The following is a 13,247-nucleotide window of genomic DNA, read 5'->3' as shown; positions in this document are numbered from 1 at the left end:
TTTCGTCGAAAGGATTTCATTTACATTGCTGTGTTATTAACCTTGCAGGATTACACACCGAGGAGTCAGCGTTGCATGTAAGAGTTTAGCGTTGTCCGTTGACACCGGCTGTGTTACGTTGACTCCACAGAGATAAGTGATTTGCAAAATGAAGGGGAAATTGCACGTGAGGGTAAACTTGTTATCTCATGAAGTTGCATCTAAAAAAAAAATGAATTTGCTTGATCTTAAATAGTTCAACGTAAGCCACTCTCCGCCGTTAGAGTTTGATGAATTGCGCAGGCTGCAGTGCTGGCGTTCACCAATCATGCCTCCATGTGTGAGGAGCTGCTGTCTATCCAGTCTGATGAGGCTCCACATCAAGCTTGACACGTGTGCTGTCAAGACTACAATCTTCAGTCGTACAACAAAGAGTGGTGCAGGCTGCTGTTGCTGCTGTGTACACACAGCGTGTGGGGCGGCGGGTGTACAGCAAAGAAACCGAGCCTCCAATCACTGGCAGCTAAAAGTGTTGACTGTACGAAGGTTGAATCGGCATGGGTCAGGATACAGCTGGGTCAGCAGAGTGAGAGGCAATACAATCGTCATGCCACAGTTCTTATCCGAAGCCACAGTCAAGTTCGCCCTATCACACTTTCTGTCATTTCCCGACATATATATAGGCACCATCATAATGAAGTGGAATTTGCATCACTGGTGCAAGACCTCCGTCAAATTATTTTAAATTGCATTGGGAAAATTGGGGTGTATTCATTATGGAATATGCATGCCAGACTTACACTGGTTGGGACTTATCAATACGAAATAGCTAGCAGTGTCAATTCCAATTTAACACGTAGGTTTTCACGACCAATATTATTCATAAAGGTTGTTGGGTTAGAGCATCCAAATATAAATGTATTGTTAAATCACCACCACCACCCGACACAACCCATTAGTAAGGTTTTGTCACCAGAAACGAAACCTGCCAATGAGCTATTACTTCAGCACATTGGTGTGATGGCGAGTACACCCACAGTATTTACAAACGTGTCGATTAGCTATTCAGCACATCGGTATGATCTAACCCAAAAACCTTTACGAAAGTGCAAGTTCCACACATCTATTGTGGGAACCCATCCTTTTAATGGGATGACCCATGTTTGTTTAGCGCAAAGTGACGCTCATTTTAAGAACCTTGGTATGGCACGATGGCCTGTGTCAACCTCTGGACAGGATTTGAACTTGGTCGATTGTGCGTGCGGACCGAGCCCTGTGGCACAGCGAGGGGGCGGCGGCGAACGGGAAGGAGGAAGGAGGGCGCCGTGCCTGGAGGCGGCTCAGTTCTGGAGGGAGTGGTACTTTCGGGGGATTTGGCAGACGTCGAACTCGCACGCCTCTTGCAGATCTGTCGGGAGACATTAACCAGACCAGCAAAAACCCGTGAGTTGGCATCAGTAACAAGGCTCGGGCTGTTAATATCGAGTGGTAAAGGGCAGGAAAATAACCCCATCACCTCTCTCTAAGGGTCGCTGCCGCTCTCACAGTAGATGACATGCCAGGGTTATATCGCGATACGACTAAGAGTCACGAGGTAAAGAGAGGGTCATGTGGGGTGGACACGCGCCCGCCTGTCGACTGTGGAGTTTTGAATGTATAAACCCGCACTTGTGGAATTACCATACAGATATGTGCCATCTGCTTCACAATAGGCGTGAAAGACGATGTGGTGGCAATCGTAAGAGTGTGCAATTTGTGTGCCTTTTTTAGGGTCCACATTTGACAGTAAAAAAATGACCCGCAAATTACTACAATTTGGATTGCACGCAACAATCATCACCCCAACTGGCCGACCGTTGTCCCAGATCACTCTTGCGAATTAGTTACCTTTGAGTTCTCATCTGATTAAACTAATTCAACTTGAAACTTGGTAGGAACTCTCCCTTAGAGCTGAGCTCGGTTAATTTAGCTCCAAACCAAAAATGACATTTGTTATTGCGCGGTCATTAGCCACACGACTTAGCCCAACAACTTCTCCTATGAGGGCGTGGTTTCCTATGGGGGCCCTGGCTTCAACAGGAGTGGCTGGTACCTGGATGAAAACCCTGGTTCTCAGCAGCAGTGTTGGCTCAGAGCTCTGACATAGCCATTATGAACCCCGTCCGAGCTGCATGGGGGATCTTCACTACCCTTCCTAAGCGTGGGCCACGCGGTGGCGCAGCGGTAACACTTGCGCCTCGCAGCAAACAAGTTCCTGCGTTAAATCCCGACTGTAGTGCTGATCCGCATGGAGCTTAACACGTAGGCTTTCGCGACCAATATCATCCATAATAGAGGTTTCTTTTTGTTTTGGGTTAGATCGCGTAAATATATAAATGTGTCGTTAAACCCGCCACCACCGGACACAGCCAACTAGTAAGGGTTGTCACGTAAACAGAACGTGCCAATTCGTCACTAGTACAGCACACCGGTTGTGTGTTGGAGAGCCAAGCCACAACATTTGCATGGAGTTTGTTCTCCCCCTGGTCTGCTTGGGGTTTTTCCCTGCAGGTTCTCCGGTTTCCTTCAATAGCTAAAAACACACACAATGTGCGGTATTCTCTCGTTATTCACAAACTTGCTGTTCGCGACTTTGGCTATCCGCGAATCGCATCTGGAACTCTACACGACAACTGCATCGAGAGAGGGAGAGCGAGAGAACGTGACGAGTTAAAGTGATGAGATAAGGTAAAATGTTTTCTAAACTATGATTTAATACTTTAATATTTACTTTTCGTGTCTTGTATTTAATAGTTTAACACGTAGGCTTTCGCGACCAATATTATTCACAGTAAAGGTTTTTGGGTTAGATCGCGTTATTTATAAATGTGTCGTAACCCTCCACCACCCGACATGGCCAACCAGCAAAAAAGTGTCACGTTGACAAAAGACAAATAGTTCACTACTTTAGTTTAAGAGCGACCTGCATGAATGAGTTAAATGATGACGTCACCCCGCTGCTCTATTTAAGACCGGGAGCAAGTGAGGGCTTTACCATTCTGGCGAATTGCCCGATGATGCTGGATGTAATTACCAGCGAAACGTCGTACGCTCAAACTGTAAATGTTGTGGATTCACTCTTCAACACACCGGTGTGGGGCTAAAGTAGTGAACTATTTGTCTTTTCCCCTTCTTTGGTTCTTTCGGTAAAGTCACGTAGAATGAGAATAAAATAATAAATTAATAAAATAAAATAACACAAAATTCTCACGACGTTTCGGCCACAACACAAGTGGCCTTCATCAGGTGAAGGGACGAGACTGTTTGGAGGACAGCACCGTGCTGTCCTCCAGACAGGCCGCTTGTGTTGTGGCCGAAACGTCGTGAGAATTTTATTGTGTTATTTTATTTTATTATTTTATTATTTTATTCTCATTCTACGTGACTTTACCGAAAGAACAAAAGAAGATGAATCCTTGCAGTCACGAAAGCTTTAAATCGAAATATTTGTCTTTTGTCAACGTGACATTTTTCTACTGATTGGCCGTGTCGGGTGGTGGAGGGTTACGACACATTTATAAATAACGTGATCTAACCCAAAAACCTTTATTATGAATGTATTTAATAGTTTACAGTATGTGTTTATTTAAGGTAATTCTTGAAAAATATAAACATCATGATCCGCGAAGTTTGCTCTTTGCGAGCATCTCCAGAACGTTCATTCCTCGCGAATAACGAGGGGATGCTGTAACCGCTGTTGGTGAAATATCCCGAGGCTGAAGAGCGACCTGCAAATTTCTCAAGAGGAATTAAACGTCGCGAAAAACTTGGCAAAAACCCTCCTGAAAAAGACGAAACAACCGAAGCAACAATAACAAAAATAAACCACAGCTGTCACCGCTGGTGCCCCGACCTGATTTAGCGCAGGCATTGAGGCCGTCCATGGTCTTGGCATAACCGGCCCCCAGGAAGTCTCTGTAGGAGTCGGCCTCCACCTTCACCAGGCACTTGGCGGAGTCCTTGAAGAGCAGGTCTTTGCCTTGGTAGCGCTCGGAGCTGAACAGACTGAATTTCTCTCTGTCTGTGCCACTGTGACCGTACTTCAGCTGCAGGCGCACCGGAGGGAAAGCTGCAATTAGGACTCACGTTTGATACTGCCATCGTTATTTTAATACGCTTCATATGTGCTGGTCAACAATAACATAGTAACCAATTGAAAACTTTCATACGATCTGGAAAACAGTCAATGGTGTGTTGGCACATGCCTTTCCTACAGCACTGATGGTAATGACCAGGGGGGGCATCTGTATTTGTGTGTGTATGAAAATGTTAATAAATGTGAGTGTGTTTGTCTTTGTGGATAAGAAGAGGTAGTGTAGCGGTTAGCGCGCTGCGCTCTATATTAACCCCCCTTGAGATTTTGGCCACACTTATGCCCTCTCTTCTCTATGCTTGCGAAAGTTGGACCCCTTTCTAAGAACATCTGCGCCGTTTTGAAACATACAGGCTGGCTTGCCTACAATCCCTACTGAGTTTGACCGGACTGGATTTTGTGAGGAGCTCACAAATCCTAGAAACATCTGAACAGTCCAATCAGTAAGCTCCTCCTGCAGGCAAGGCTGAATTGGCTGTATCACGTAGCCAGCATGCCCAGCCACTGCATGTCCAAGCATTCTTCTGTTTGGCCAGATAGACGGAGATACATTTTGCATGGCACAAACTAGAGAAGAGATGGGCTGATGTGGTACAAGGAGATGTGGAGCTGATTGGACTTGCCTATGGTATGAGCAGTGTCAAGATCGACCTCTATGGAGGACGCTCGTGAAGGATGCTACTGGGCAGTTGGAGGCAATCGCCCACCAACAACAATAGAGGGAGGAGGAGCGACGCTCACAGCACAAGCAGAGCACCGGGTGGCTAAAAGATAAGTTGGCACAGTGGGGAGCACAGGTGGTGCATCTACCAGTCATCTCAGTCAACCCACGTCACCTGGGTCTGTCCGGTGACCTCCAACCAGCGAGCATTTCACACTTCCCGTGATAGCCTCAAAGTGCACCTAGCCTGGCACAAGTGGCAGGGTGACGTCGCCGCCCCTTCGTGGTGAACAGGCGGCTGTTGTTTTTTGCGAGTGAGAGTGTGAATGTGTTCATGTGTTGTGTGTGTGCGTGAGCGAGAATGCTACCGGTCACGTGTGAGTAGGCATTAGCCGCGGCACCTGCGAATCCCTGAGGAATTCCTGCACGGGCGTCTTGAGGGCGGCGCGCGTCACGACAGCGTGGGACGGCGCCTGCGCCAGGTGGCACGTCTTGTAGGCAGACACCGGGGCCCGTTTGCCGTCCGCACACAGCAGCTCGTAGTCGGACGAGCGCAAGTTCTTCGCCCACGCCTCCTTGTTGGCACCTGTGCCGCACGCAAAGACAAACGTCGCCCCATATGTATGTCGGTATGTACGTAGAACTGATTTTGCACCGTACAGAGCCAACCGTGCTCATCATAGGTGCACCATCTGATTGAGAGTCCGCACTTTTGCGGGGGTACAACTATTAATTGAAACGAATCCTTTCGCTCGTGCGACACACATTGGATCGCCTACCACACATTCACGACTCGTGGCGAACACCGGGACCCCCACAGCCTTTCACTGCACGAACGGCAGAAGCCAAACAGATGTCAAAACTAGAGAAACTATTTTAATTGTAACAGGTAAGGCCTACTGAGCTATATAGCTCTTTTTTCGGAAGCGACCGGACCACGAATGATAGATCAACAAAGTGGCTGATCATCACGTGTACAATGACAGCGGCCAAATACTCTGAATGCACGTTGACTCTAAATGTGGAGGGGGAAACCGGAGGAATTGGAGAAAAGTCCACGCGACCGCGAGGGTTAAACATTTTAACTCCAAATATACAGCAGACGTCAGGGTTGGGATCGAACCCACGACCTCCTGCATGTCAGGTGAGGGAGTTAACATCTCGCCACCACGGCGCCCCAAAACTGATCCCTGGCCGTCGGAACTTACCGTCCGTGTTCTCAGACACGGTCGTGTGCTTCGCAAAGGCGACGTCCCCAGTCTCCACCAAGCACCTGCAGACACACACAGGGACATGGGGACACGGAGACACAGGGACACGGGGACACGGAGACACAGGGACATGGGGACACGGGGACACAGGGACATGGAGACACAGGGACACGGAGACACAGGGACATGGGGACACGGAGACATGGAGACACAGGGACATGGAGACACAGGGACACGGAGACACAGGGACATGGGGACACGGAGACATGGAGACACAGGGACATGGAGACACAGGGACATGGGGACACGGAGACATGGAGACACAGGGACATGGAGACATGGAGACACAGGGACATGGAGACACAGGGACATGGGGACACGGTGACACAGGGACATGGGGACACGGAGACACAGGGACATGGGGACATGGGGACATGGGGACATGGGGACACGGAGACATGGGGACATGGGGACATGGGGACACGGAGACACAGGGACATGGGGACATGGGGACATGGGGACACGGAGACACAGGGACATGGGGACACAGGGACATGGGGACACGGAGACACAGGGACATGGGGACATGGAGACACAGGGACATGGGGACACGGAGACACGGAGACACAGGGACACGGAGACACAGGGACATGGGGACACGGAGACATGGGGACACGGAGACACAGGGACATGGGGACACGGTGACACAGGGACATGGGGACATGGGGACACGGAGACACAGGGACACAGGGACACGGAGACACAGGGACATGGGGACACAGGGACATGGGGACACGGAGACATAGGGACATGGAGACACAGGGACACGGAGACATGGTTTTAGAAAATGAGGATGCAACGGGACACTAATACAGGCACACAAAGACATATTGATGCATACAACAACTCTACACATTCTTCAATAACACTGTGGCCTTGAAAGGAAGCACGTATAACAGGTGACATTCATGGCAATGGCTCTTCTTCATAGCATGTAAACAGAGAGGCCAGCGTGAGAGGGTGCGTGGTACCAGTTGGAGACTTCTTTACATCGTGGGGCCTGAGAACAATAACACTAAAAATGTTTTCTCATGACCAGTGTTTAAAATTGGCACGTGAATGGTTACGCAACAGTAGCTGTCCCTGGGAGCACAACGTGGACACAGCACCTGGTCTGCAAATGGGCAATCGTCAGCCGGTCGCAGGCGATGGATGTTGATACGTCAGGTTGATACGTGTCTCATCTCAATTCAGTCATTTGCCAGTACGTTTTCAAATTTGGAAAATTTGGACCCCCGTGACGCCCGGCGCACAATGGCCTACTCCTTCCAAACAACGTCACGGATCTTTAATGTCCACCGTGAATCAGACGGTGCACGTAAGTATTTCACGGTTAATACGCACACCGCAGTATTAGACAGGGTTGGCCCAAAACACACAGACATACACACACACATACACACACACATACACACATACAGACACACACAGACTTGGCACCTGCACCTCCCATTAGCACGGCCGGCCACGTGCGGTGCGAATGAAGTTCAACACACACACATACATACAGACATACAGACACACACACATACACATACAGACACACATACAGACACACACACATATACACAAATACAGACATACAGACACACATACACACATACAGACACACAGACATACACACACAGACATACACACACAGACATACACACACACATACACACATACACACATACAGACACACACATACACACCCATACAGACAGACATACAGACACACAAAAGACAAAGATCCCCCATATAGCCTGTAACAGACTGTAGGGGCAAGTGCTGTTAGCGAGCACCTATGAAGGCCGGAACGGTACACGAGGGGGTGGGTGGCCGGCACCACGCCCGACCGCCTTTGTCTCCCTAGTGGCGATGTTTACACACCGCACCAGGTACTCATTTGAGGCTGAGTCGACCTAGGGGAGGCCCGGGACCGGTTCAGATAATCGTCACTGGTGTTGGCCGTGAGCGGGAATCGAACCCGGGTCGCCAGGTTCATAGCGCAGCGCGCTAACCGCTACACTATCGCTCCCCACACATACAGACAGACATACAGACACACACACACATACAGACACACATACACACATACAGACATACTGCGTTCGTTTTTGGATGCAGTGCATTCCTGCGGACAGCACGTGTCCATGCCGAACACCACACAACAAAGGGAGCCGGGCGGTGGTGGGGGGGGGGGGCACGGCACTATGGGGGGGGGGGGGGAATGGGGGCAAGGGGTGGTTGATAAATCCTCAGCAATACCGCCGGTAGCACCGGGCCGCCTCGCCACATTGGCGTGTCGGCGAGGCCCAACTTCGCGCGCGGGAACCCTCACCGGAACGCGCCGCTGTATCCGAAGTATCGCTCGTGGCTGCTGAACTCGCACTTGTGCTTGCCGGTGCTGCCGACGGCCGCGGCCTCCTCCCCGATGCAGCGCTCGCACAGCGACGCCTCCCGCGAGCCCGGCGTGCAGCCCGGCCCGAACAGCCGCGCCGCGCCTAAGGGTCGGAATCAGAATAGAGCCGCCCCTCGGTCAGCGTTCTTAATCCGTTCCACGAAAACGACCGTTCCGCCGAATGTAACCGTGAATGGGATGTAGGTCGCGCGCGGGGAATGGTTCCGCCGCCAAAAGATCAAATATAACTTGAACAAAGCCAGTCGAGGTTTAAATGCTCGTAAATGGGCGTCGCCGATTGGCTGAGGGCATGCGCTCAGCCCAACTCACGAGCGCTCGGATTGGCTGAAATTGGCGCCCGCGTGCATAACGCACACACGGTACCGTGACATCTCAATGATAACGTTCGTCAAAACCATGGGGTCCTATGGGAGGCGAAACGTTAACCGAAAAACCATTAACTGATGTCACTATTAACCGAGGGACTATGTAACTTATTTATTCATACGGGAGGTATCCAATGAGCTATGCAGCTTTTTTCACAGATGTATCAGTAGGGGCCAGGTCTGAACGTTACGACAACAAACAATACAAAAACACGATAGGAGTGAAAAGTATAGCAAAGGTAAACAAATGACTTAAAATATCTTGCTAATATTTTTTCGTTTACCAGGTAAAGCCCACTGAGCTATTCGCTTATTTTTCAGAAGCGACCTGGCCGCAAACTATAGCTCAACGAAGTGGCTCGTCACATGGAAACTTACAGCGGCAACTTAATCTAAATAACCTCGACGCACGGCGACTCTACATGTGGAGGGAAACGAGCAGAGCGACCCGGAGGGAAATAAACAAAATCCACCAAGTGCCAGCGAGACGAGTCGGGCTCAGTCCCAAACAGCAGCACAGCAAGAGGGTTCACTTGTCCCCTGGCTTACGGCAGCACAGCAAGAGGGTTCACTTGTCCCCTGGCTTACGGCAGCACAGCAAGAGGATTCATGGCGATGTTGCAAATGGGTTCCTGACCCGTACGAAGCAAAAGGTACTGCCGGCAAAATGCCCAGAGGCAGGGGGCGTTTTTTGCCGCCTGTAGCAGAGGTTCAGCGGTTCGAGTCTGGCAGGCCACCATGGTTATAAATGCGGTGTCTATGAACCATTCAAATGCGAATTACTCGAAACTCACAGTTTATGTGAATGCTGTGTCGCAAGAGGTCACACGTTTTGAATGAATTAACTTTTTTGCCAGTATCAAAATGGGAAAAAAGGTAATAACGTCATGTTGATACTGGCAAATCAAGGTCCCATAGATTTAACTGCTCACCCCGAGCTATTAATGCTTTGATACGTGCATTGTCTTTGTACTGTTCGTCTTTTGGCGTTCTCAGGTCTGACACTTGTGATACAAGGCCATCAAGAAGGCTGTCTCTGGTGTAGGCCAACCAGTTTAAAAAACAATGCGGATATTCTCAGAGCACGTTTGTTAGCGTGTTTTTCCACAGACGTGATGCCTTGCAATAGGTGTGTCTATTTGGTGTTTGAACATCTTAACACCTCCTGAATTACTGCCAGAAAGGGTAAAACCATCATTCTTTTTTTCTCAACTCCTCGAGTTGGCGCTCTCAACGACGCAAAATGGCCACGCGTTCATTTCCTTTTTTTGGGCTGGCCTCGTCTGGGACGTAAAGCAAATACCCTTCTCAATGTTGCAGCTGTCGATCTTCCCGTCGGCGACGAGCTGCCCAATGGGGATGTTCCAGCCCGCCGTGCGGTTGATGCCCGTGTGGCAGATGCTCTTGCCCGACAGGTCCTTGAGGCTCACGTCCCGGTTCGTCTTCTTCACGATTGCCACCGCGTAGTACTTCCCTGTTGGGGGGGGGGAGGCAGGAAAGCCAGGGGCCTCGGTTTGAAACTCTGCCCCAGACTCGAACGGAGGGTGATTTTGACCTCTCGCCGAACACCGACCCCGACCGGTACCCTGGCTCCAGGGTAATCGCGGTGGCGAGATGTTAACCCGATTTACAGGAGGTCCTGGGTTAGATTTCGATCCTGCCGTCTGTTGTATATTTGGAGTTTGCGGTGTCTATCTCCCCGTGGTCACGTGGATGTTACTCCGGGTCCTCTGGTTTTTCCATCCACATTTATAATTAACATGCGTTTAGAGTATTTGCTTGCTTTAAATATCCACATGATAAGCCACTTCACTGACCTCTCATTTGTGGCCAGGTGGCTTCGGGAATAAAGCTACATAGCTCAGGGGGCCTTACCTGGTAAAATTAAAAGAGTTTACTTTTATTTTGATCTAAAGCTTTCGTGACTGCAGGGATTCATATTCCTGGATGTTTCGGTAAAGTCACGTAGAAGGGAAACAATAAAATAATAAAAATATAAAACAATAAAATTCTCACGACGTGGTGTGAAAACCACAACCACAGCTGTGGTTTTCACACCTGTTGATGATTGCTTGTGTTGCAGTCGAAACATCGTGAGAATTTTATTATATAGTTTAGTTTTAGTTTAATTGGCAAGTACTGACTAGGCTCAGCTGTGCTTAGCTTAAAAAATTCGCAAGGTCGGGCACATTTAGGTTGATTTAAGTTTCGTTAAATTACCTTCCGAGGTGACTGTGTGGCTCAGAGGTGAAATCACTGAGATCCTGGGTTCTAATCTGGGTTTCAGTCACCGGCGATTAAACTGGGTTCTCAAGTGTGGTGGGCTGATGGTCTCAGCCCAGTCATGATCAGTGTCAGTCAGATGAATCCACCACTGGATGGAGGCCTCCCCAAGCCATCGCCATCTCTGATGGTCCTGGGATGTCGCAAACCATCCAACGACCATACACGAGCTGATTTCATTGTCTCATCTCGGCAACTAAAATATATCGGTTTGACTGTCATTGTGCGTGCATGGAAAAGTGAAACCACAACTATGTTAAGGATGAATCAGCTACTTGGAGGAACATGGGGCGCACTGTTTCTGGGTGGTTTTACATTCTACATTTTGTGCCATGAAGCCAATAAAATGATTTGAATACGTTTGGGAATGTTTTTTTAGCTATAACACTTTTTTCAGACCTTTGTGAGAACTTTGCTCCACTCAACGCGCCTTTGGTTGACCTATGGGGACCCCAGCACCCTTCCCATGGGCGTTGAGGAGGTACCCCTACCCTGGACCGCCTTCTGGCTCGTTAGAAAGCGGTCCAGGAAAATGAGCGGACTCCACTTGTGGCTGTTCTCCACGTGCTCCGGTTTCCTCCCACGTGTAAACAACTCATTAAGCGGCCGATAACGCCTTCAAATATAGAGCACCGCAGAGCTTGGGCAATTGTGGGCGCCGGCTCACCGCACTGCTGCTGCTGGCTTCCCTCTTTATCCGTCTTTCCTGCTCGTGCCTCCGAGTCATCCTCTCTCTCTCTCTGCGAGAGCGAGCGAATGCTGTGCGGTGGCGGTGGTGCGCTACACGTTTATATAACATCTGCGAAAAAAAGCTTTATAGCTCATCGTATTCCTCCAGCATGAATGCATATTCTGATTCTGACTCATTATTATTGTGAAACTTCACAATCCTGCTGCCTGAGCAGGCTGCGGCTTCCGCTTTCGTCGCCGTGGTCGTCTTACCGGTGGCAACGCCTGCGGCTTGCCCGCTGCACACTTTGTCTGTCGACAAGAGACAAAAGCGAGGCAGGCAACAATTATTGATGAGGCGCGGCCCTTTTTGAAGCGCAAACACGGTAACAAGAATGTGACTCTGACGTCGGTGACTACGCCCTCGATCTTCTACGCTGGGGCAAGGCGCTGGCCCCCAACACCTTGCCGCCAAACTGAAAGCCGTCGCCCCTCCTGCCGCCGACACCCCGTAGGCTCTGCGCACACCTGGCTATCGCCGGTGGGGAGGTGCGGCTGGTTTGGCCATAATCCACGACGCACGCCTCGCCATTGAGTGTCGTCCACCGTCAACCCGTCTCTCCGCGCTCATTCTGTCCCGACCCGCCAGACGGTAACGCGAACATTATTCCGAGCTCTCGGCCTTTCCAGACCTCCTCCTCCGCAGGGATCGCTGCTTTATCATCGCCAGGTGATTCGCGCTGGCAAACCTCCTCTCCCCCTAAATCCTAAGCGATGCTCAACCGTGGACCAACCCGCGTGGCGAGTACGGGCGCTGGCTAGCAGCACGTTGGGCTCGATCGTCGAGCCCAAAGTACGTTTTCAACTCAAATCGCTCGTAGGTATCCGGGCCCCGTGTTGAAGGTCCACCCGTTGTAAATTCACCCGTCGCTCCCGCAACAGTGGCCACGTGAACTGCGCCATGTTCAGGAAGCTACGAGTCTCCACCTCCTGCCTTGCTTCACTGTCGCCTTACTCCACAGTCTACGCCCATCAACTCGACCTCAACCTCACGCATGTCATCGACACGCTCGTACCCGTTAAACGCTTTCACGGCCGGCTCCCCTCACAGCAGCAGCTACAAACATCACCTGAAAACTCACTTCTCTAGCACGGCTTGTTGTTGTGTTTAGTTTGTTGCCCTTTCCTCCACACCTCCGATTAGCGTGGTTGGTTACGTACGGTGCGAAAGAAGTTCAACATACGTACATACATCACCTGACATCATTTTAAATGAGTAGGCCATTGTGCGAGGGGCATCAGGATCGACATTTACAAAGTTATCCTCTGTTTACTTAATTGATATAACGCACACAGCAACTCGCGCAAACTGTAACTGTGTTTGTGAAAAATAGTCAAGTTGTGATTGCTACATAGATGATTCCTACGTAGATTCCAACTAAATAATATTCAGGTCGTTGGTCAAATTTGGATAATGATGCCG

The 13,247-nt window shown here is 50.0% G+C and overlaps 1 protein-coding gene across 1 annotated transcript in view; it reads right to left on the bottom strand.

Annotated features, from left to right (window-relative positions):
• The window catches only part of LOC116954471 (serotransferrin-1-like), a 31,136-nt gene continuing 17,889 nt past the window's right edge, over positions 1-13,247 (bottom strand). The window contains exons 11-17 of the mRNA XM_032975011.2: positions 12,038-12,076; positions 10,116-10,286; positions 8,367-8,529; positions 5,981-6,045; positions 5,174-5,358; positions 3,872-4,064; positions 1-1,387 (exon numbers count right to left, since the gene is read on the bottom strand). Coding sequence (XP_032830902.2) covers positions 1,320-1,387; positions 3,872-4,064; positions 5,174-5,358; positions 5,981-6,045; positions 8,367-8,529; positions 10,116-10,286; positions 12,038-12,076 — 884 coding nt within the window. The 3' untranslated portion in view covers positions 1-1,319. The remainder of the gene's footprint in view (positions 1,388-3,871; positions 4,065-5,173; positions 5,359-5,980; positions 6,046-8,366; positions 8,530-10,115; positions 10,287-12,037; positions 12,077-13,247) is intronic.

The sequence above is a fragment of the Petromyzon marinus genome, chromosome 55 (assembly GCF_048934315.1).
Source record: "Petromyzon marinus isolate PM22_M1 ecotype Great Lakes invasive population chromosome 55, UKy_Petmar_22M1.pri1.0, whole genome shotgun sequence".
NCBI classification, from domain to species: Eukaryota; Metazoa; Chordata; class Hyperoartia; order Petromyzontiformes; family Petromyzontidae; genus Petromyzon; species Petromyzon marinus.
This window is presented reverse-complemented; position numbering and strand designations above follow the sequence as displayed.